The 23,508-nt window shown below is 36.5% G+C and overlaps 2 protein-coding genes across 3 annotated transcripts; one reads left to right on the top strand and one right to left on the bottom strand.

Annotated features, from left to right (window-relative positions):
* Positions 1 to 173: 173 nt before the first annotated feature.
* Positions 174 to 7,440, top strand: Bili (FERM domain-containing protein 8 Bili). 2 transcript variants are annotated; one of them, XM_090112628.1, is made up of 11 exons: positions 174 to 366; positions 719 to 933; positions 1,346 to 1,471; positions 1,883 to 2,122; positions 3,113 to 3,278; positions 3,707 to 3,868; positions 4,362 to 4,547; positions 5,242 to 5,371; positions 6,113 to 6,253; positions 6,769 to 6,886; positions 7,250 to 7,440. In XM_090112628.1, the coding sequence occupies exons 1-11, from the start codon at positions 236 to 238 to the stop codon at positions 7,432 to 7,434; spliced, it is 1,800 nt and encodes a 599-aa protein (XP_089968754.1). In that variant the 5' UTR covers positions 174 to 235; the 3' UTR covers positions 7,435 to 7,440. The 2 variants fall into 2 exon arrangements, with proteins under 2 accessions (XP_089968754.1, XP_089968753.1); XM_090112627.1 differs by having other exon boundaries at positions 704 to 933.
* A 735-nt stretch (positions 7,441 to 8,175) lies between these two features.
* lobo (coiled-coil domain-containing protein lost boys) lies at positions 8,176 to 13,463 on the bottom strand. Its single transcript, XM_090112507.1, has 12 exons — positions 13,275 to 13,463; positions 12,748 to 12,909; positions 12,293 to 12,478; positions 11,809 to 12,019; positions 11,413 to 11,560; positions 10,927 to 11,036; positions 10,386 to 10,533; positions 9,991 to 10,267; positions 9,462 to 9,683; positions 8,954 to 9,163; positions 8,583 to 8,674; positions 8,176 to 8,332 (listed from the first exon to the last, which is right to left on the bottom strand). The coding sequence occupies exons 1-12, from the start codon at positions 13,455 to 13,457 to the stop codon at positions 8,176 to 8,178; spliced, it is 2,106 nt and encodes a 701-aa protein (XP_089968633.1). The 5' UTR covers positions 13,458 to 13,463.
* Between the last annotated feature and the right edge of the window lie 10,045 nt (positions 13,464 to 23,508).

The raw sequence follows: 23,508 nt of genomic DNA, 5'->3' as shown, positions 1-23,508 counted from the left end.
ATATTGTAGAATTTTTTAAAACAATTCGAACTTCTTTTTTAATCTACAAACATTAATTATTTAGTTCAGTTTGAATATGTATAATTTTGTGACTAGCAATTATTATTGAGCCTGCTGCCTGCAATCTGGCAATCAAAATGATGGCGCGAAAATGCGATCAATAATTCCCTATCGCAGCTGTATGTTTTGTTATTAGATGTTAATTTTAATGGAAATTTACTAGACAAAAATATAAATGGAACACCAATCAGATATGGGGGCTTACGGAGAAAGCCCTAATGTACAAAATAGTGGTAATTATATTACAATTATTCCAGTCGATTACTCTCGACGTGGATATCCCATTCAAGCCGAATATCAGTACAAGTAAGTGATAGATTTAATGAAAACATTTATTAATTATTGTGCTTTGCATACATTTAATCTTATTATTTAAGGGACACTTAGGTATCTCAAAAATACATATTTTGTTTTGAATCATGAAACCCTAAAAGTTTATTCAAGAATGAAGACGAGAACTGCGGCTATTTTAAATTTTAATTCATTCATTTAGCCGTTTCCGCTGTATTTGTCCCGATTGATCTGGAATAAAAAAATATGGCTTTTTAGCTTTCGTAACAATAAAAAAACTGAGGAAAATAAATATATTTACAAGATTTGTTTGGAAAGAACTAAAAAAATAGATCATTATTAATTCAAATAGTTTCAAAATTTCCAGCGAATTCCGATCACGGGAGGAATATTATTCAGTGCAAAGTCAGAAACTGCAAGCAGAAGTAAATGCCCACTTATACTCAGTCTCCCAGAGGTTACCCCACTTATCCTATAGTCCTTTAGGCCGGCATAATGAGTGGGACAAACATGATAACCACAAGCCACTTCCCGATTCAAAGGAGAGCAATAGTTCTGACTCACTGGAGAAAAGTGTTATGGGTAAGTTTTTTAATGAATTTTGGAATAACAAATTAAAAAAATTACACAAATGTTTGTTGTTTGGATGTAATCACTAACCAGAGATAAGGATTTATTATACATTGTTTAATTCTGTTGATATTTAAAAGGTAATTGTATTTTTGGGCTTCCACTCGAAAGATGAGATGTAACATTTTACATATGGATTTTTTATAGGTACCTACGAAGTTTTTCACGCACGTGAATCGTCAAAATGATTTTTGTTCGTTTACTCGAACAGGGTAGAGAAAACGTGCTTTGATTTTACTGTGATTTTAAATGAAACGATGCGGGTAGTTGAATATTAATAATCTGAAGACGTCTAGTTTTAACACACACATTGTTTTACGCTGTGTAGTAAAATATATACTCATTCACTATACTTCATTTCCAGGATCAAACCTAAGTAGTTGTTCAAATCAAACAGGATCAAGTAGCATAGCTGCTGGGTCCTTTAGTACCACAGAACCCATCACTAGTGGGGGCAGCTCATCTAGTGCGATATCACCACCACTACCAGGTGAGGTGTTTGATAAAAACGTATATCTTTAGTTGAATAAATCGCTATTAATATAAAAAAAGACGTGTGGCACTCGGGGACTGCCGCGGTAAAGCTATTGCATGCTATGCCTTCAAGCCACACCTCCGTGCCCGTCGGAGTGGGGAGCGTGAGGTTTTTCGTTACGGAATTTCTCGATTCGGTCCCCGCGCTCAAGGCCCGCGATATAAGCTATGCAATAGCATTTTATAATGTGCCTGAGCTGCTGGAGCTTTGTATGAGAAACTCAAAATTATTAAACTTAAAGCAGTGCACACACGAACAGGGAAAATTTTAAATAATAGCTATATTTAACTACACACAGTTAAATATCGTCGAAAGAAAACATGTTTTTATAGATTTTATTATTTGTAAACTAGAATTTATTCGCAGGATCATCAGGTAGTACGGCATCATCGTCGACGGGTACCTCAAACCCAGTAACATGCGTGTATCTAATGTCACGAGTGGCTGTAATGGTGGAGATGAGTTCAGAAGAAGTGCCGTCTTGTGTGACAGCGGCTAGGTTTCTTAGTGCTGTACTATCCGCTGAGGAGTTGGGGTTAAATACACCCAGTGTAAGGAATCTCGCTGCTAATGTGTTCGCGTTGTGGATGTGCAGTCCTTTGTTAGGTATGTTATAAATAAATACTACATATTATAAAGGCGAAAGTTTGTAAGGATGTATGGATGTATGTATGTTTGTTACTCTTTCACGTAAAAACTACTGAACCGATTACAATGAAATTTAGCACATATATAGAGGGTAACTTGGATTAACACATAGGATAGGTTTTATCCCGGAAATCCCACGGGAACGGGAACTATGCCGGTTTTCCTTTGAAAACGCGGGCGAAGCCGCGGGCGGAAATCTAGTGTTATAAATAAATAAATATAAATAAATAAATATAAATAAATAAATAAATCATTTATTGCATAAAAACATGGTACATACAAAGATATTAAGATCAAAATTAAAGAACAATTCATGTTTTTACTATAGCTACATAGCATACAATAATTATTATTAATGTTGGTTAAGTAGTGCCTGAAATAAGCAGAAAACTTTCGAGTACTTACAACATGTTAATTTTGGGTTTGCATGCAACATATTTCTATGGTTTCTGTTAGTATTCAGTTCTGACCAAATCGAAACAGGCTAAACAATTAAACATATTGTTAATGATGACGAATAACTCGTGTCGAAGTTTTCCTTTGTTTGTGCCATTTAAGATAAAAATACTAAAGTAAATTGTTCATTTAGGATTCAGAAATCAGGAAATAAATATGGCAGATCGCAATGAATTCCTTATTTATATATTGTATTAATCCTTGTTGATGTTTTATCTGGAAAATTTTAGACGTGTTCAAAACTTTTATATTTTAGTTTTTTACCAATCAAATGCTTTATAAATATAAATTCTTAAAGAACAGACAAAATTCGATCCCGAGCCCGCCTCGGGATCGAGTTTTTTGTTGAATTCGTCCCATTTCACGCGTGGGGAGGTCAGGCGTCGCCCCGGCATGGCGATGTCCCGGAAAGAAGCGGATTCGAATCCCACTTTGTGATCAAATCTTTTCTAAAAAAATGTTTTTATTAAAAAAGTGTTTAAATCTTTCCAGAAATCCAATTAAAGCCCCACCATTGCCCTTGGAAGATATGGGCCGGTTGGCAGAAGTTGGTCCAACGGTACGGCCACGCGTCTGAGTCGCGACGATCTAGAGACCAACCAGCACTCAGGTTGCAGAGGAATGTGTTCTTTCCGAAGCATTTGGAAGAGGGAATAAAGTAAATAAATCGATTAGTTTGCTGTTAGATGATAAATCTATTTTTAAGCTATTGCATAGCTTCTATCGCAGGCCTTGAGCGCGGGGACCGAATCTAGAAAGTCCGTAACGAAAAAACCTCACGCACCTCACTCCGACGGGCGCGGAGGTGTGGCTTGAAGGCATAGCATGCTTTACCGCGGCAGTCCCCGAGTGCCACACGTTTTTTTATATATATTTTTTCTCTAAAGTTATTATTATCAATCACTTGATCCTTAATTATTGAAGTGAAACTTCTTATGCACGTTGAGAGTAAAATTTCACGGTCGCGTCATGGCAATACCGTCTTATATGGAGGTAAGGCGACGATTTTGGTATCTTTGAATTTAGCCAAAGCAGTTTCACTTCTGACATTCACACGTGCTATTAAAAATAAGTGACATTTCTCAGGGATTCCCGTATCCAAGAGTTGTTATACGAAGAAGCCCGTTATAACGTGGTCACAGGGCGGTATCCCTTAGAGAGCGCACAGGCCCTTATGCTGGGCGGCTTACAAGCGCGGATACAACTTGGACCCTATGATCCACATCGACATACCGCTAAGTTCTTTAGGTGAGCTGCTTTTGTTATATGTATATATAAATATTATTGTGTTATTTCTAGTTGAAAAGTTTTGACGAAAGCTAACATTTTAATAACTGAATGGCCATGAATTAATACCACCGCCTTATACCATTTTAATTCCGTCTCCCCCCTTATCCTATTCTGGTAGGCAACAACCATTACCTCTGCTATGGTCTATGGGCGACGCAACCTGCTTACCATCAGGCAGTGCGTCCGCTCGTTTGCCTCCCTATAACATAAAAAAATGAAACTTGTAAACGTGTTAATATTTGAGAATTTTAATTATTAAATTACCACGAGCACTAGAATTTTAATTATTGAATTACCACGAAACTTTTAGCGACTAAAAGTTTCGTGGTAATTCAATAATTAATTTAGTGGTAATTCAATAATTGCCGACGCAAATAATATCATGGTATCATTATTTTATTGTTAAGTAAATAGTAAAATTCTTTGAAATAAATATCTCTAAACCTAACAGGGAAAACCAAGACAAATATCTACCCAAACACGCGCGGTCCGGTCGTTGGGCGCGTCTATTGCCCGCCGGTCGTAAGGGAAGTCCGGAAGCCAAGTTGTTGGAACAGGCACAACGACCACCAGCAGCTCCGCCACGGAAACTGAGGCATAAATACTTGGCACATACTAGGACACTGCCTACGTATGGGTAAGAAACTATCCACTACCCATACATTATCATTTCAAATATTATTCATACATTGTCGACGCCATCCATTATCCGCACAATGTCCACGCTATCCATACATTATCCGCACACTGTCCACGCTATCCATACATTATCCGCACAATGTCCACGCTATCCATACATTATCCGCACAATGTCCACGCTATCCATACATTATCCGCACACTGTCCACGCTATCCATACATTATCCGCACAATGTCCACGCTATCCATACATTATCCGCACAATGTCCACGCTATCCATACATTATCCGCACAATGTCCACGCTATCCATACATTATCCGCACAATGTCCACGCTATCCATACATTATCCGCACACTGTTCACGCTATCCATTATCCGCAAACTGTCTACGCTATCCATACAATATCCGCACACAGTTAACACAAACAATTATATGAAAAAAAAAATTGGTTGTCTGTAAAGTCGGTTTTCTGACGATAGTTGAACGTGACAACGTCCGATTGTGCTTCTTTGTCGCTCGTTCCGCGCTCTCGTTCGCACTTTAAGCCTTACATGGAACGCCTCAGATGAGTCAGAGCGAGGTAACGCCGCATGAGTCATGTTTTTTCGTGTGTGCAGCCGGCTTTATCGTTATAAGACGTTGTCACGTCAAAAAAATCTTATTCACATAATTATAGAAGTCATTTTCCAGCGCTGCATTCTTCCAAGGTCAAATAGAACAACCAGTACGAAGTCTAACCAGCTTATTAACCCACGAAGATATACCAGTTCTTGTCGCTGTTAATTCCAATGGAGTATACGTTATTGATGATACTGAAAGTGTGAGTATTAGAATAAACAGAATTCTATAGAAAACATTATGCATTTTTGAAGTGAAACTTCTTTAGGCGTGTTGAGAATAAAATTTCAAGCCTCAAGGTCGGGTCATGGCAATACCGTCATGGAGTAAGGCGACGTTTTTTGTATTTTTGAATCTCCAAAGAAGTTTCACTTCTGACACGTGTGCTCGACACACGCTTTTTTTAATTTAGACGGTAGAAATATTCTAGTGGTCAATATTTTTTCTTTTCTCAATGCGACCGAGTGATAATTTAAAACCTGGATTAAATCTTAACTTATAGCATGTGACTAGATTTTTGTCTTCCTGTAATTTGCGGTAAAATTGCCTCACAAGTTAGCGTACCTTGAAAGTGGAATACGGAAAATCATCATATTTAGGTACAAAGTGTCCAAACCAAAGTGAGCATGAGCATTTGCATGGACATGAGTGTCCAAACCAAAGTGAGCATGAGCATGGGCATGGGCATGAGCATGCTCATGGGCATGAACATGAGCATGGGCATGATGAGTATGAGCATTTGCATGGGCATGAGCATGGGCATGGGCATGAGAATTAGCATGGACATGAGCATGGGCATAGGTATCATGGGCATGAGCATGAATGAAAATTTAACCCTAAATATTGTAAAACAACAATATTTTATATTAATTTTATTTCTTTAGGTACCGTATTTTTTTATAAAAATTTGATATTTCATTACTTAAATAATTTTATTTTATAGACGGTTTTACTGGGTCTACTATATGAGGAGCTATCCTGGGATATCGGCCTACCATCAGACGACAATGAAGACTGTCTCCCTTGCTTGTTCCTGCAGTTCATGGTGGTGGAAAATGGTCTGCGGGTCTCTAAGATATTACAGGTATGATAAAATGTATGGTGAAAGGTTTTTTATTCTTAACTAGATTTCCGCCCGCGGCTTCGCCCGCGTTTTCAAAGGAAAACCCGCATAGTTACCGTTCCCGTGGGATTTCCGGGATAAAACCTATCCTATGTGTTAATCCAAGTTACCCTCTATATGTGTGCTAAATTTCATTGTAATCGGTTCAGTAGTTTTTACGTGAAAGAGTAACAAACATCCATACAAACTTTCGCCTTTATAATAGTATTAAGATTAAGATAATAGTTTGTTTTGCTGTAGTACTAAAATTTAAACTGTGAAAGGTTATCCTGAAAAAGTTGGAAATGCTTCAAGTGAGATTTATGAAGAACTGACTGTGTTTAGTGTATTATTTACTGCCTATAATACCCTTATTTTACGTACTTTAAAATACATTTTCCTTGCATAATGCACATTCTTATGTTTAAGAATTTTTTTCAAAACGTTTTTTTTTTAAAGTAAAGTTAATGTATTTAGAAATATTTATAATTTTGTAGGTGTTTTCAAAACAAGCGGTAATGATGGACACACTGATAGAGCATTTCGCGGGTGAATACAGAAAGCGACTCGGTCAAGAGACGCCGAGTGATCACGCTAATTATGACTATCATTCAGGTAAATAATAAAAACGAAATTATTTAAGTACTAGCTTTTCGCCCGCAGGAAACCCGCACAGTTTCCGTTCCGTTTCCGTAGGATATTCGGGAAAACTAACCAATGTATTAATTCAAGTTACAAATAATCTTATTTATAACATTTTATTTATTAAGCTATTGAATAACTTCTATCGCGGGCCTTGAGCGCGGGGACCGAATCCAGAAATTCCGTAACGGAAAAACCTCACGTTCCCCACTCCGACGGGCGGAGGTGTGGCTTGAAGGCATAGCATGCAATAGCTTTACCGCGGCAGTCCCCGAGTGCCACACGTCTTTTTATTTATTTATTTCTAACAATAATTATTTCTAACATTTTTTCCAGACTCCGGCAGTATATCCCTACCCCCCCTCTCCCGCCCGGACTCCCCCCAACGTCGTCTTGCGAACAAACTCTCCCGACTTGCGCTCGCAACACACGACGGGCGCGGCAACCTGCTGGGGGGAGCGGGCGACTGGTCCACGGGGATACACCACCCGCAGCCATCTTGGATCCTACCCAAACATTAAACTATTTGAGACGAACGTTGTTTTATTTACCTGTTTCTGAGTCAATGTTGATAAAAACAAAGTAAAATAAAAACCACATTAAATAGATACTATATAGAATATCCCCTAACGTCGACTCGCGCTCGCAACGCACGACGGGCGCGGCAACCTGCTAGGGGGCGCGGGCGACTGGTCCACGGGGATACATCACCCACAACCGTCTTGGATCCTACCCAAACTCTATTTGAAACGAACATTGTTTTATTTACCTGTTTCTGAGTCAATGTTGATACAAACAAAGCAAAATACAAAAAATAAAAACCACAGATTAAATACCTAGATAATATACAGTATGTCCCCTAACGTCGTGCCAACAAACTCTCCCGCCTCGCGCTCGCAACGCACGACGGGCGCACCCGCAGCCGTCTTGGATTCTACCCAAACATTAAATTATTTGAAATGATCTTTGTTTTTTATTTTCTCAATCTTAATTTGATATGAAGTGATAGTGAAAATGTGCTATGCAGCTATGTTACGAAAATGAAAAATAGCTATGTGCCTATGTAGCTAGAAACCGTTTCCACTGATACTGTTACGAAGCGGTGCGATAGAAGATGTGCTATGAAGGAATAGCACACATCCATAGCACGCATCCATCTATCTAACAATCAGATTTTTTTATGTGATGAAAAAAAAACACATTGTTGATAACGAGTCATAAACCAATTTATTTCTAAAACATTATTCTACATATAAATATCATCATTTAATTCGGTAATAATGTCTCATTCGGTTGTATTCCTTGAGCAAGGGATGTTTCTCCAAATATTCTTCCAGTATTTGATATCTTGGTGCTGACAAATCCTTGTGTCTCGTCAAACGTACTTCTAGTGTGTGTACTTTGAACGCTAGCTCAGCACTGGAATTAAAAATTTACACCATTATTTTAGATAGATGCAATATCACATTATTTATTTGGGAGTAGTATAGGTCTGTCAAGTCTAGCTAATATGATTTGGAAATAGATCAAATCTCAGAAAAGCTTATTTTATTACACACTAGTTAATGCATTAGACAAAATACAATTAATTTACAAAAGAGGTTCTTAGTGAAAAGTGAAAATTTAGAAAATGGCAATAATATGTAATGCAGCTAACGTTATTATTTACCTTGCAGCGAAATAAACGCTTTCCTTCTCAGGCGTCAAAATAAATTGATTAGCTAAATACCACAAGCGCTTTGCTTTATACTCGCTGTTCAACTGAAAATATATAAAAACACATACATTGTCATACAGACCAGATTACTATCTCGCTTAAAATAATTAAGTAGGAATTATGAAAGTTAGATAAAATAGAGGTCCTAGTCACTATCTTGAGAGACACCTATATTTTACACTTGTTATAATTTTATTTATTTAACACGATGGTAAAAACTTACAGATTTGATAATTTTTTTGTCAAATTATCCATGATAAAAATTAGGACAACAGAAACGTATGTATAGGCACTTTAGTTAAGAATAATTAAAGAATAGGTACCTTATCAAACCTTTCTTGAACGAGATTTTGTCTCGCAAGTTGCTTGGCTCTAAAATCGTTAATACATTGTTCCCGTATCAGTGTGGCTTCCTTGATTGTAATTGGTGCACCCGTGCCGTGACCCGATCCAAACATGCGAGCTAAATATGGTGCCAAAGGATCAATTTCCGCTTCTTTTTCTCTTTCTGTCACTTCTGCTTTTTGAGCTTCCTAAAAATGTGTAATGAAGATAATACTGAATTTTGGTTGTATCTATACATCCTACATGTGACCGTACAGATAACTATTTGTATAGTTTTTACTGCAATTAAAATTGTAAGAGAAACAACTTTATTATCGTTATTAGAATATTTTAATCTATACTATTTCTGTTTGTTTGTTTGTTTGAACGCGCTTTAAACTACGCTACTTTAAATTAACGCGCGGAACTACTGGTCCGATTTTAAAAATTTATTCTTTCGGTTCTATTAATAACTCAACTAAATAAATTAACAAAATCAAACAATACCTGTTCTTTCCAGCCCTTCTTGGCTGCTTCATTTCTCTCCGTATCAAAAAGTGCCACATACAGCATAGGCTCCGTAAGCTCCTTGTGGCGCGTCTTCAGGTAGCCATTGATATCCGTCTCCCTGTCACGGATGTGTTTCCTGGTTTTGTGTTCCCACTCCATGTTGTCACAGAGCGCGTAGTACACGTCTAAGGGTCGAGGTGGTTTGGCACATGGATCGGCCTGTGATGATAAGTTTTTATGACGAGTGAGAATGAAAAATTAAATCAATTTCTACGGGATAATTTAAAATGATAATACTGCGAAAATAATGTATAAAATGACAAAGGTTATTTATATTTTATACCTATAAAAGCTTGTCTAGAAAGAAGAGTAAGAGAGCTGTTTGCTATTACAGCTCTCCTACTCTTTTTTCGCACCTAGTAGGGAGGCAAAATGCACGCTTATGGAAGGGTTCTAGGGAAAGTAGTCATCAATATATAAATATGTATAACTTTTATTAATTAATATTTCATTTCAAGACACTTACTATGTATCCAGAAGTTTTATCCGGATAGAATAAGATTTTACCACCTGTCTCAGCGAGGTTGGGTTTCAGGAAAAATCTAGTATTATTCGTGACAAAGTTGTAGGCGTAATGATAGAGTAATTCAATAGTTTCTTCTGGAATGTGGAATATTTTCTTCCAGATATCCTCTTTTGCCGGAATGTCGTTATTACGAGAATATGTCTCTACAATGTCTTTTACTTGACGTTTTGGTTCCGCTTTAGTTGGTTCACTGTATATTATGAAGCGGGTTTCTAGTCTGAAAGAGTTAATGTACATAAATAAATAAAAATGTAAGGAAGCAGTCGGCATTTTGGTAAAGTGCCTCACAATTTTAATCCTTGTCCTTATAATTATGTCACTTATAATAATAATACCTGTCAGATCTATCCGTATAATATTCATCAAAAGTAGTCGGCGTGCACACCAGCTTTGTAAGATGGTCAATTCTGGCGTAGTAGTTGAATTCTAACGTCCTTACTCCTTCTACCGATACAAGAGGAGCGTCCAAGGAATATTCGTGTTCTGAAATAATGATTAGTAGTCTTCAAAAAGAACTTTGCCATCTAAGAGTGGATTTGCCATCTAATAATGATAAATAAATAAATATCTATATATAATGGATAGATAGAGGTAGAGAAGAAAATATTATTAATATTTAGATTTCATTAATTTAATTGGTTAACTCAACGAGTTAAATAGTTTGACATAATCAACTCAACAACATAAATAGTTTGAATTAAAATAGGATACTACTAAGTATGAAGTGTAAAAATATATCGTTGATAACGCTCGGGAAAACGCAATTTATTTTGTATATATTTATCCTTACTTATTACTAATGAGAATAATAAAAAACCTAGTGCTATAGTAACCTATTGTTACAGTATGTACTATATAGGTAGATTAAATACTAACTCAATAAATGGTCACTTCTCCCAATACCAAACATTTCTCTCACTTCTCGTTTCACATGATCCATTCGCATAGTTTCCATTTTATCAACTCTGTTTTTATACCATTCGTATCTGAAAACAATAGGAAAGCTCCATGCTTTTGTAAGGATTACAATTAATAAAAAAGACGTGTGGCACTCGGGGACTGCCGCGGTAAAGCTATTGCATGCTATGCCTTCAAGCCACACCTCCGCGCCCGTCGGAGTGGGGAGCGTGAGGTTTTTTCGTTATGGAATTTCTGGATTCGGTCCCCGCGCTCAAGGCCCGCGATAGAAGCTATGCAATAGCTTAAAATATAATTCTAAGTAAAATTTATGGAGGCTTTGGAAATAAAAAAAACCCTGCAATCCATCAGCTGTCAAAAAATTTCAGGCTAGGCTATCTTAACGTTTTTATGTTTTTTGAGCTTAATAGTTATGTAGGAAAATAATTTGAATAATAAAATTACGTCAATAAAGGAACGGTAAGTGCGTAATCGTCAAAGATCTTGATCCTCTTCACAATGCCGTCCCTTTGAGAGTAAGGCGAGAATTTCTCCAATAGAACCTTCTTATAATGTATCACCTTGTGACTGCCGGGATAACGCTGTTCAAAATCTAGGAGAGAAAATAAGGCATTAAAAATGCAGTAAAAGATAAAAATGTATAATTTTTGAAATAAATGAAATCTATAGCCGAATTTCTGTTTGTTTGTATTGCTAAAACTCAAGAATGGCTGTACCGATTTGGCTAATTTTTATCTTCAGAACATAAATTATTCGACACAAAACATATTTTTCACACATACAATGATAGATACAATATGGTGATACATAAGGTCATCTAGTTAAGCACAATCACCATACCATCTGCGGTAATATCCAATTTCTCAACCCAACTAGCTGGAACATCCAAATGCTTTTCCGTTTCGAAGGCAGTTTTCTTATCAGCTAAATCTATACCAACAAGTTGACGGCGGAAGTACGGTTCACCAGCGAGGAGGTGTTCCCAGCAGCTGAGGTCACCTAAATCGTAATTCAGAGTGCCCAAACCGTTGTCGCAGTTTTGGAGGTTCACCTGCATTAAAACGAATGAATGCTTATATGTATAAAATATTCTTGTAAAACATGACGTCTACTAAATTGCCTTAGTTAAAATAATCTGCTTTTTAAATCCGTCAAAGTCTTTAATTTCCAAATAAAAGTCTATCTGCATACAAATAATAGAAATACAAATTAATGCAAGTCAACATTTGTTTACATTATTAATATATTTCTTATAGAGATGATCAAACAGTGGCTACTGGTTGATGTTTTCGATGCTATCAGATATCATTCATATCATACTCACATAATAATTTTCATGATTATAAACACTATCCAGGAATTCATACTGCGGCGCCCCCACGGGATAGCTATTTCCCTTGCTGGGCTCGATGAAGAACGGCTCCTCCACCCCCCGGAAACCTGGTAGCACGAGCACCCAGGCGTGCGTGCGCCAACCGTCAATTTCATCTGACGGTGGTTTCTCTAATTCCTGAAAAAATAATTAACATGTGTTGTTCTGAGTTGAGTTTTTTTAACAAATTGTAGATATAAATTATAAAGCTCTATCTATTAGCGATTAGTTTACAAAAGACGAAGAGTTATATGAATTAAAATACATTATAGGAATGATATCAAAGTTAAGCATACTAGGATATAAATATAATGAAGTGTGAGAGAGATACTCAATTATAGTTCTCATCTCCCTAATGATAACGCGATATACACAATGTTTGTCTTCCTAATATTAGAATTTTGTACCGCAATTTTCCTCAACCGTTCATTTTCAATTTTGTCCAAAGCAGCCTGTTTCCTCTCCGCTTCCTTCCTGTCCATTTCCCTGCAATACTTGGACGTCATGTCTGGTATGGGCACGAGACGGTACCGAGGCTCTTCATCTGGCGGTGCCGGTTCTTCGATCACCTAAAAAGTGATTATATTATGATATCCAAGAACCGAGAACATTAGAGAAATGTTATTTTCCTTATTTACATATTAGTAGAAACAGTAGGAATTTCTTTTTAACGTGTGCTTCAAAGTGAAGTGCAGTTCTAATAAACAAATTTCAAACGACTTCAAAAAGTTGCTCATTCCAATTTGACACTGTAATTGTGTTAGTGGAACAATACATACAAATATGTGTATTTATTTAAGTCTCACACTAATTAACAATAATTGTTGTCATAGGTTTGTCAACATCCGGAGCTTTTTTCAGGAAATATGGTATGTTGAGCAGTTTTTCTAAAATATATTCAACATTGCAACATCAATTATACATAATCAACTACCTCACTCTCGTCCGGTATCTCCGGGCAATCTGTACGGTACCGCACCGCTAGGCACACGTCCTGCGTCGCACAGCCGACCGCCACATACGCATCGTAGCCTGCACCAGCCAGCCAGGAGACAAGCACGTGGGCCAGCTCGAACGGGTTGCCGCTGCGGCGGATTATCGCCGTGTACGGGGACATCAGTCGCTCGGGCTGGAAATTGTCAAATAGATTTATTGATAGTGTCTGTAGAGCTTTTTGAATAGGCTTCTAACTGTATACACATCGCAGCCAACCAGGTGAAATCTATGCAGTTTACAAGTCAGAGTCGTGATTTAACGATGCCAAGTCAATAGATATACGATTTTTACTAGGGATGTAACGATACCGATACCGATACCGATATATCGGCCGATATATCGGCAAGCCGATATATCGGTATCGCCGATAATAAATCAACCGATACCGATATTTTTTTATTAAATTTCTTTCTTTTCTTTTATGTTTTTGCATTGTATTCATTCATATTGTTTTATTTCTGTTTCTGTAATAGTGTTAAGGAAGAGCGGAACCTCCTGACACAAGCATTTTATTTGCTTACTAGGAGTGTTCCAATCATAAATTTGTTTATGTAAAGGAAAGAAATAAATTATTTTGATTTTTTTAATTTTTAACGTGATAACGTTTTTAAAATCGTTTTAGTCGGGTGACATGTTCATAAACTTGTGTCACACCAAAACCTCACGAGCGCGATCGCAGGTATAACGAGAGAGAGACGGACCGATCTCCCGTTTCATCTCGAGCGCTGCCACTGCATTATGTTATCACGTAAACATCTCGATCGTAAACCTACATTACAAACAACCAATTTTTTTTTGATATCAAATAATTCAAAAACCCGCGCCCAATGAACGATGCGGGAGGCCGCCCGCGCGTGCGCACTTTGTTTTCTGAAAAAACTCTACCAATAGTAAAATTTTATTAGGTACTGATCATATGTATATTACTTAAAGTTTAACTGACTTCGTAAAATAATAATACTAAAATAAATGGTTTTGTTGTTTTTTGATTTGGCATTTTTATTTAAAAGAATACGATTAACAGTTGTCTCTGTTAAATGTTGGTAACTTTTTATGCATAATTCACTATTTATTTTTCTACCAAGCCATCGATATCGGTATCGGTATCGGTATCGCCGATACATTACTACAAATATCGGTATCGGTATCGTATCGGCAAAATCATGTATCGTTACATCCCTAATTTTTACATAAAAGTTGTTGGTAAATATACCTACCGAGCTTTTCCTTATCTTAGTTTAGATTTTAGAAGTTAAAGTATATAGGTACGCATAATCTTTGTTTGTTTTATTTTAAATCATTATTGGCTACGCCTTATTGTGCTTTCTCTGAATAGCCATTAAAATTTAAAAATAAAATAAAATTTTAAATAATGCAGACAGCACCTCTAAGCTTTTGTGTATCACGCCCTCAGAACTGAATACAAGGAACTAGCACCAGTACCACTGCAGTAGTTCGCTACGCCGCCTACGACTGCCTATGCTACGGCCTCTACAAGAAATAGTTCCTCGTCAGTGATATAGATGGCGCTGATTTCAAAATCTATCTTATTAATACATTTTGAATGTGAGACTATGGAAGGTGTTAATGATGCCGTAACCCATAACTCAAGCCTTGAATGAAACATCTGGAAATTATACTTCAGAGGTATTTTGAACGTAATATTCAGTTGGTGAAATATTTAAATTGACGTCTGGTTGGCTTATTTTGATATTCTATTTAATTAATTGAAACAATAGAATGTATATGGAAATAAAAATGCGTTATAATTTATTATTTTAGTATTATCGTACTTGTTCATAGTTTAAATGTGGCTTCTTTCTAGAAAAATACCAAAGGTGCAATACCTAAATTTTTTGCTCTTTATAATATATATATATTTTTATTTTTTTGTTTAAATTATTGGATCCACTAATATTATTTTACATAAGTGTCTTAAACTTTCGCACGTGACTTCTATTTTGTTATTACCGAGGCGTAACACGTGCTTTTTTTATTCATTGGGTTTGTTTATTTTTCCGATTCATCTCTACATATTATAAAAATCCACCTGTTTTGTTTACCGAGATATGGTTGTGTTTTTCTTATAATCTACATTCTTAATTAAAGTCTCTTTAAATTAACGAATTTCCCCTTCAACTCAACTCTTATAGAACATGTAACTTGCTCAATACACATAAATATAAGACGATTTTTGTCATCAAAACTTTCTTTCAAGACAGTAATAAACATCCTTCGAACCCTGCAAGTGTATGTTTCCTTTATTCCAATGGAACGAAGATCAATAAATTTAAAGACAGATTACAATTAATAAAACATTACGGAACCCAATTAAATTTCACAACAAACATTCAACGTGTCTAGGTCGAAATAATCATACAGCATAATATTATAACCGCCGGGGTTGCCACCCCACACCCCCGCCCCATAAATTGAATCAAAAGTTGTGAAAACAAAGTCGGCCCGCGGAACTTTTACACAACTTTCACTTTTCACTGAAACTTTAAGCACTTTCGCTCACAGTTTTCTTTTCGAAGATTCTTTTATTAGCGGTATTATTGTTTTATTTCAATGTGGAAGTTTTGTGTTGCGAGGTGCCTGTGATTTTTTAGGAATGTGTAAGAATTTAGTTTCAATCGTACATACATATATGTATTTTTGAGGAGTACTACATAGGTACTGCTTTTTTTTCTAGATAACCTGTTTGTTATACGGGGTGTAAGGTCGTGAAAATTTAGATACAGTAAAAGGTAAAAGGTATGAAACATTAAAATATACGAGACATCAGTTATCCTATTCACTTCAAATACAGACCTAGTGATATTAAATGTATACCGCAGTTTTTGTAACCCATTAAATAAGTATAAAGGTAGGTATGTATTTCAAAAAATGAATGTTTGTTGTTTTTTAGTAAAATTTCGCTAGCAGGCATATTTTACGGTCGGCAAAATTTAGGACACTCTCGTTTGATAGAATTTAAAAATATACCTAGCAAGTAAAATATACCCATAGCTAATATGTATTACGTGCTTCTCTTACTTTAACTACCTTCTGACTATGTACTTATTTGAGTCCTATCAAACTTTACATACACTGTACTAAGTACTTACTGTACTGTACTACTCATGTACTCAGTGTACCTACCAATCACGGTGCAATACCATCAAATTAAAAACCATTTAATTTATATTTCTCACTCCAAAAAAGCCTTTTAATATTATGTAATATCAAACTAGTCTTAGCCCGCGACACCGCTTACTTGATGTTTGGATAGGAAAGCACTATTATAACGATTTTCAGGTAAATTGGTCTTTGAGGATTTGTAAAGCCTTTAGAATTTTACCCAGATTTGTATAGCCGTACTGGTTACAACCGAAATTTTCAAATTGATTGTATTGGAAGTTATTAATTGTAGGTACCTATGTCGTATCATACGTCCTTAGTAGTTAGTATCGTCAGAGAATAGTTAATACATAGTATCTAACGCTAGTATGGTGTACACTACGGTTTCCTTGGCATACTAATATTATAATTGTGAATGTGCCTTTGATTGTTTGTGTGTCATTCTTTCACTATACAACGAAGCGATATTGTGGTATGATTTTTGTGTAAGACTAGACACTAGACAGTGACATAGGCTGCTTTTTACCGCAGTATAACATCTCATTCCCGTGGGAATTTCTTTGAACACGCGGGCGAACCGCAGGGCGCAGGCGGATAACAAGTTTACGATGAACAAAAATGTACGAATTATCTATATTATTTTTCAAACAGTATTTCTAAGAATTTAAATGTACATACATTATTAATTACTACGACGAGCGACATTCATTGACCGATTTCTACATTTTTATAAATACGTCAGTAACTACATGTCATTAACGAAGAATATAATCGTTCATGGATTACTATGTAACGTGTTTTCCTAGAACCTTTAATATTGCTTCGTATAAGTGCAGCGTAATAATGAATGTAACTGAAATAATTTTTCTTTTCTATAATTTATGTTTCACAAACAAATTCGAATTTAAAATGGAATCATGATATACATAATTCGATTATCTTAACTTTCGGCTGAATACTGATTTAATTCATTAATATTTTAAACAATAGTTTTATACAAGCAAACAGATTGTTTACACTTCTTAAGGAACAATTGCATAATCGAATGCTTTGTTCTCGAAGTTTCGATCCAAGAAAATTTCGCATTTGAATTTCGAATTTTCGAACGCCATTCTCACACGAAACCGTCAACTGCAACGGTACCATGTGTAGCGACCGGCAAGCGGGATCTTGGCGGGCGTGTAGCGTGCACCCGCTATAATATTCCTTTGCGAGCTTAGAATACACAGCGAGCGCAAATTAGACCGTACGTTCCACGCTTTGAGTTGCGCTTGACCAAGCGTTATTGGTATTTCGAGCAAGGAGCCCGGAGCCGTAGGGATGGGGCGATTTATATCGACGTTGTCGATAAATGTCGACGTGGATATATCGCCGTGAGCGCGGAGCTGTAGACACGTGCGTGTTCTTTAATTGGATCTTCGGTTGAAACGGGATTTGTTATTTTGTATTTAAATTTTTATACAAATGATTATGTATTATTTTCTCGTGGGTATATTATGTAGAGGGATTATTGTGAAATTATATAAAATAAGTATGAGAACGAAGTCTCAATTTATTAAAATAAAAGTAATTTAATTGTGTCAAGTGATGTATGTATGTAGGTGTTCTGTATCATCGATCAGCCGTAAGCCGTTTTTGGACGTAACAGTTTTTGGCTAAAAAATCTAATTAAACGGGTTCATTGTTAATTAATATTTACATTCAATGAGCTCTACAGCTCTTACAAGCGAGCAAAATATGATAATTCTATCGTAATATTTAAGGAGCGTTACATTATCGGTGTCAAAACAAGGCGGAGTGCTAGAGATGCGGCGCATATCGTTATCGATACTCGAGACTCGGTAATAAGTATCGACCGGTCGAGGGTGGTGCTGGCACAGATGCCACTCATGCGAGATCGCTGACTGCTGCGTTCTCTAATTGAATGCGATGCGACATATTTTATCGACTATCGATAGTTGATTATTTTTTTTTGTTTTGAAACTTTTTTGCTTAGTTTAAAAGGTGAAGCCTACAGTTAAGAATGTTTAGGTATATAAGAGTAAAGATAATATTTTAGTATACAATATAATATAATTATTATGAATGAGTAAAATAATGTTATTGGATTGGATTACGGAGAGATACTCTACATGGCACAAGTGCAAGTTTCTATGAAATAATATTTAATAACTATGTGTAATTTTATGTTGTTTTATATCATCTATTTTCTGAGAATCTACTTTATTTAATCGTTTATTTTATTAAAAAAGAAGGAAGTCCTTTTGTATATTTTTATAGATAGGCATTGTATTTAAATATAACCTTTAAAATCGCTTTATACTTTGGTATGCATAACTATCGATAGTTTTCCATCCTAAGGGTGCAACATTATTCAACCCATGCAACAATTGTATGTTGAAAACAAAAAGTGGAAAATATTCGTACTTTTTATTTCATCGACAATTAAAAATGCCAAGTAAACGTTCGCAACACAAATGTCCTCGAAGAACGGCAGTCCGCGCGACTGATTTGCACCACCCGACGGACGCCACGCGGTCGCGTCGCGAATTAGTGATGTAACTGTGCATTTTTTATTATTTTATCGATATCGACATTTTAAAATTTATCCCTCAGAATAGTAACAATGTGTTTTGAGTTTTAATCTTCATGAAAATATTAAGAGCGATGACTTATTCTTTAAAGCATAATGTTTAATTAATGTATTATGTACAATGTACATGTATATACCTAATGCTTATCGTGAAGCAAGAAAGCACTAGTAGGTCAGCGTAGTTGTTAGTTGCCTATCGGCTTATACTTTTTGTGCCGTGGCTCGGCGGGGTTCAGCGTCGCGTCAAACAAAGGACTGTTTTTGTCACGCGGCGCCACCCTCCCGGTGAGCCGTGTCCGTGGCGACGAGCGGCCGCGGGCATCGCCAGCCGCGGATCGATACCTCGAGATCTCGGCCTACGCGCCCGCCTCGCCGGCCATTTGCCTACCTCGACGCCTCAGGCTCGTGTGTACATAACCCGCCACCCACCACCCGATACACCCCCGCAGATTACCGCCTACAAAGCAAACTTCATCGGTACGTGCATGCAATATGCGCAAGGAGCCAGAATTGCGCCTCGGACCACCCATCCAGATTGCTTTGATACCCAGCCCCGCATTTAGCAGAGGCTATTCGAGAGCCTATTGCACAATGAATCTTAGCTGAAGGCCTGGAACCTTGTTTCTGTGAGGCGGCCGCAATCACGTTAATTACTCTAGTGATAGCACCGGTATTATCTGGAGTGCAGATACTTTGTGCCCAATAGCTGATTGAAGGCGAACATCTTAGCCTATAACTACATAGCTAAGTATGCGGGCTTGACTGATAAATTGACCTTTGCTATAGATTGATCGTTATTCAATAAGATAATCGCAAATTTGGGAAACTAATATCATACTTTTTGATTTTAAATACAAATATACATAAATTTCACTTTTATAACTTTTTAATTTTAACGATAACTATTAACTGTATCCAAATATAAAAAAATCCTTTATGAAAGCTCTTTGAAAACATAGGAATATATTTCTTATGTAAAATAACTAATAGGATAATGAATGTATTTATCTCTTCTTCTGTTTTGAGTAAGTACGAATATTAAATCAAAATTTTGAGCTTCGTCATGGCTTGGTAAACATCGCTGTATGCGAAAAGACAAGACAAGTAAATGGGCACTATGTATACGTATAAGATACGTATTGCAGCACTCGTGAATTTCAATTGAACGCTCCGGAGGGTCGTAAATCGGCCAAGTGCAGCTCCACCCGACTGTTCTCAAACGCGAAAGAGGGAAAGTTCACATTTGCATATTGGCCTCGGCTGCAAAACTAACTCGAACAAACTCCGCGCACCCCCGAGTCAAGCGGAGAGAACTTTTAATGTGAGCCGCGATGCCGTATCTGTTTTACTTTCTTTGCAAACTTTCGTAGTTTTACTTTACGCTTTGAGACGTCAACTTATTATGCTGTAGTGATGAGTTCAATTTTTTTATGCTACGTTCTATCTTATAATTAAGTGACACAGATATGTTAAATCATTAAACGCTACTTATAACTAACTTTTTTAAAAATCAAATTCATCATAATAAGAAAAGTGTCTTAGCCATAAAAAATCTGATGTATATTGACTAGTTTTATTACAAAACATAATTATTGTTAAATACTTTTAATTTCACTATGATACTTATAAGTAGTTATAAGTGTCACACATAAGTTCAGCGTTCAAACATTAACCTTTAAATCATATAGCGTTAACAGTGCAAATGCATCAGCAAAGCCGTCAGTCACACGGAATGTGGACGAACGTCGGCTGGGGTGACTCCGGGAATATTTTAGCGTATTTCAATAAAGGCGCGACATCTTTAATCTAGTCGGGATCGGGTAGAGGCATAAATCTTGCAGGTCCGGGCGAGTTTTGAATCATTTAGCGTGGCGCTCGAGCCCTGCGACTTCCGTCCGGCACGTGCTCCCCCCGCCGCCACCCGCCACGAGCGCGTCTGTCTTGCTGCCGAGACAAAAGGGCAATAGGGATGCGACATAAATTGGAACATGTCGATGAGTGTTTGGATATATTTTTTTGCGATTAAATTTGTAGAGTGATTTTTAGTTATTGCTGATGTTATAATAATTTGTGAATTGGTTCTAAAATTCCTTGAGAATTTTCAAATTTTTTTTAAACGATCCGTCAACATAGAGGCGAGCCAGATTTATAAAAAAGTGGTCAAAGAAGTTCAGAAAGGACAGTAAGTGAGAAAATATAATATAAAAAAAAACCTAGAAAACATCTTATTGTATAGTAATTAATATTTAATAATCTGTGTGTGTGTGTAAACCTCGTTACTTATATCGCTTTTATCGATAATAAATAATATTCATAATTTCATATAAATATTTTTATAGTAATAGTTATGTTATAACTTCATCAAACTCAATTTGAATATTCAAATTGATCTATAGATAATTCATTATTAAACGTTTTATATTTATATCATTTAATATTGTCATGATAATGAATTATAAGAGACAATAAAATCATTTCTTTGAATGATAAACAGTAAACACTATCCAAGGCCTAATCAAATTTATTTCACATAGTATCCATTCCGTTTCCCAATTTCCATTAATTACTTATCGGAACAGGTTTATCGACAAAGGGAAGATATGCAATCTCTAGTGTACGACGTCCGAGCTGCCTCTAATTTGAATTCACGGAGACTCCGCGACGCGTCCGCCGCGTCGGCCGCGCCCGACTTAATGAATCGCGAGGGGGTGTGGGGGCGCCCGCAGGGGGTTGCTAGGGGGCGATCGGACGACCACCGCATCCTCCGCGCGGATAAGTGACGCCCGTGTTGCTTCGTACATAGCTACTCCTTATGTATTGTGGCACATAGCGGCCGGCCTGTACCTACGTAACGCTCGCCAAATTTATGTCCCGCACATGTCTAGAGACCGCGGCGTACCTTTAGAGGGATTTTGCGTGTTTACGTACAAACGGGGGCCGCCGAAGATATTCGAGATGGAATTTTGCTTGGACCTTTATTGATGAGTTACGTAGCCGGCTTATGTCCCCTTTGGCTTATCTTGTTGCTTTTATGTTTGTACATGTTTTGATTAACATGGATTTAGTTTTAGCTAACTTGACGGGGGCTTAAATGCTAAGATTACTTATAGCGCTAAAGAAATAAATGTAATCAATTAAAATTCGATAATATTGCACGAGAAATTGCCCGAAGCGAGTTAAACTGTTCCAACCAAAAGCAACAATATCTAGAACAACAAAAACTTGCTAATGGGCTATTATGTAAATGCCGCGATCGGCATGGCTAATCTAAACCGAGTAAATTATTCAGACGGTTCCAACATTCCGTGGTCAGTTGGAGATACCAAAACTTGATTCAAAAATAACAATGTGAACTGAATATTATTTCATAAGGAAAATTAATTTTACTAATATGTTACAAAAATAGGTATCAGAATTGTTACAAATTGCACATATAAATCTTTTAAGTTAATTTACTTTACGGAAATTTCCACAATTAAACTTTTAATTCCATCACAACATAAATCCGTATCTATCAAATTCACAAACAAAGAACTCATACTTCGACATAAACTTATTTCAATATGTGCTTTCAAATCATCACGCACTAACAACAAAAACATACAAATACATTATCTACACCAGATAATTATCGGGCAGGATCCACGTAGCGCATTAGCAAACATTAGCGAAGCGTGTGCGAACATTTTTTTGTGGAGAGCATCTAATCAGTCCCCTGCACACGGTACGCCCGCGGTTGGGGTCCGCCGTGGGAGCACAGCGTCGCCATTATGCTCGATAATCACGAAATATCGATTGGTGTGCGTGCAACACTAATTTCGTGTCCTCTAAGAATTTTTGGAAAACATATTTGCAATTTACTCACCCTCATTTAATCAAACCATCAAATTAAGATTAACTAAAATTCATTTGAAACCCTTCTGAAACAAGGGTTTTATTTACTTTATCAGCTGATTTCAAAGATGCATCATCTTTTATTCTCATGCCTCTAATTTGTAACGTGTCATTTTGTTAGGTTTGCCAGAATCTTACATATATGCATATAGGTATGTACTTGAATAATTTGCCAATTTTCAAATCATCTTTGTACCTAGACCTAGAGTAAAAAAATAAGGTGCTCTTTTAAAAATACATTATACACCTAACGAACATTAATTAACTTAGAAAATAATATAAATTCCTAAAATTAGCTGTTGTCACGTCGATACACGTTCCATGAATTTTATCTTTAGAGAAATACATACTTACATATAAATTAGAATATTATATAGACTATAAATAAAGAAACAATGCGAAAAAAAAGACGTAACAGAATTAAACTACATTCCATAACTTTGAATTAGACAATCTTCTGTATCACATACACAAATCTTTGCAAAGCTTCAACAAAAATGCACTGAACAATCCTTCCTTTGTCGCCACATTAAAGTTTAACTTTGCCGCAAGCCCAAATGAA

Source organism: Colias eurytheme, chromosome 18 (assembly GCF_061535395.1).
Source record: "Colias eurytheme isolate Ceu_HAF_F1 chromosome 18, ilColEury1 Martin Lab GWU primary, whole genome shotgun sequence".
In the NCBI taxonomy this organism is placed as follows: Eukaryota; Metazoa; Arthropoda; class Insecta; order Lepidoptera; family Pieridae; genus Colias; species Colias eurytheme.
Note: the sequence above shows the minus strand (reverse complement) of the source record. Positions and strands in the feature narration are given on the sequence as shown.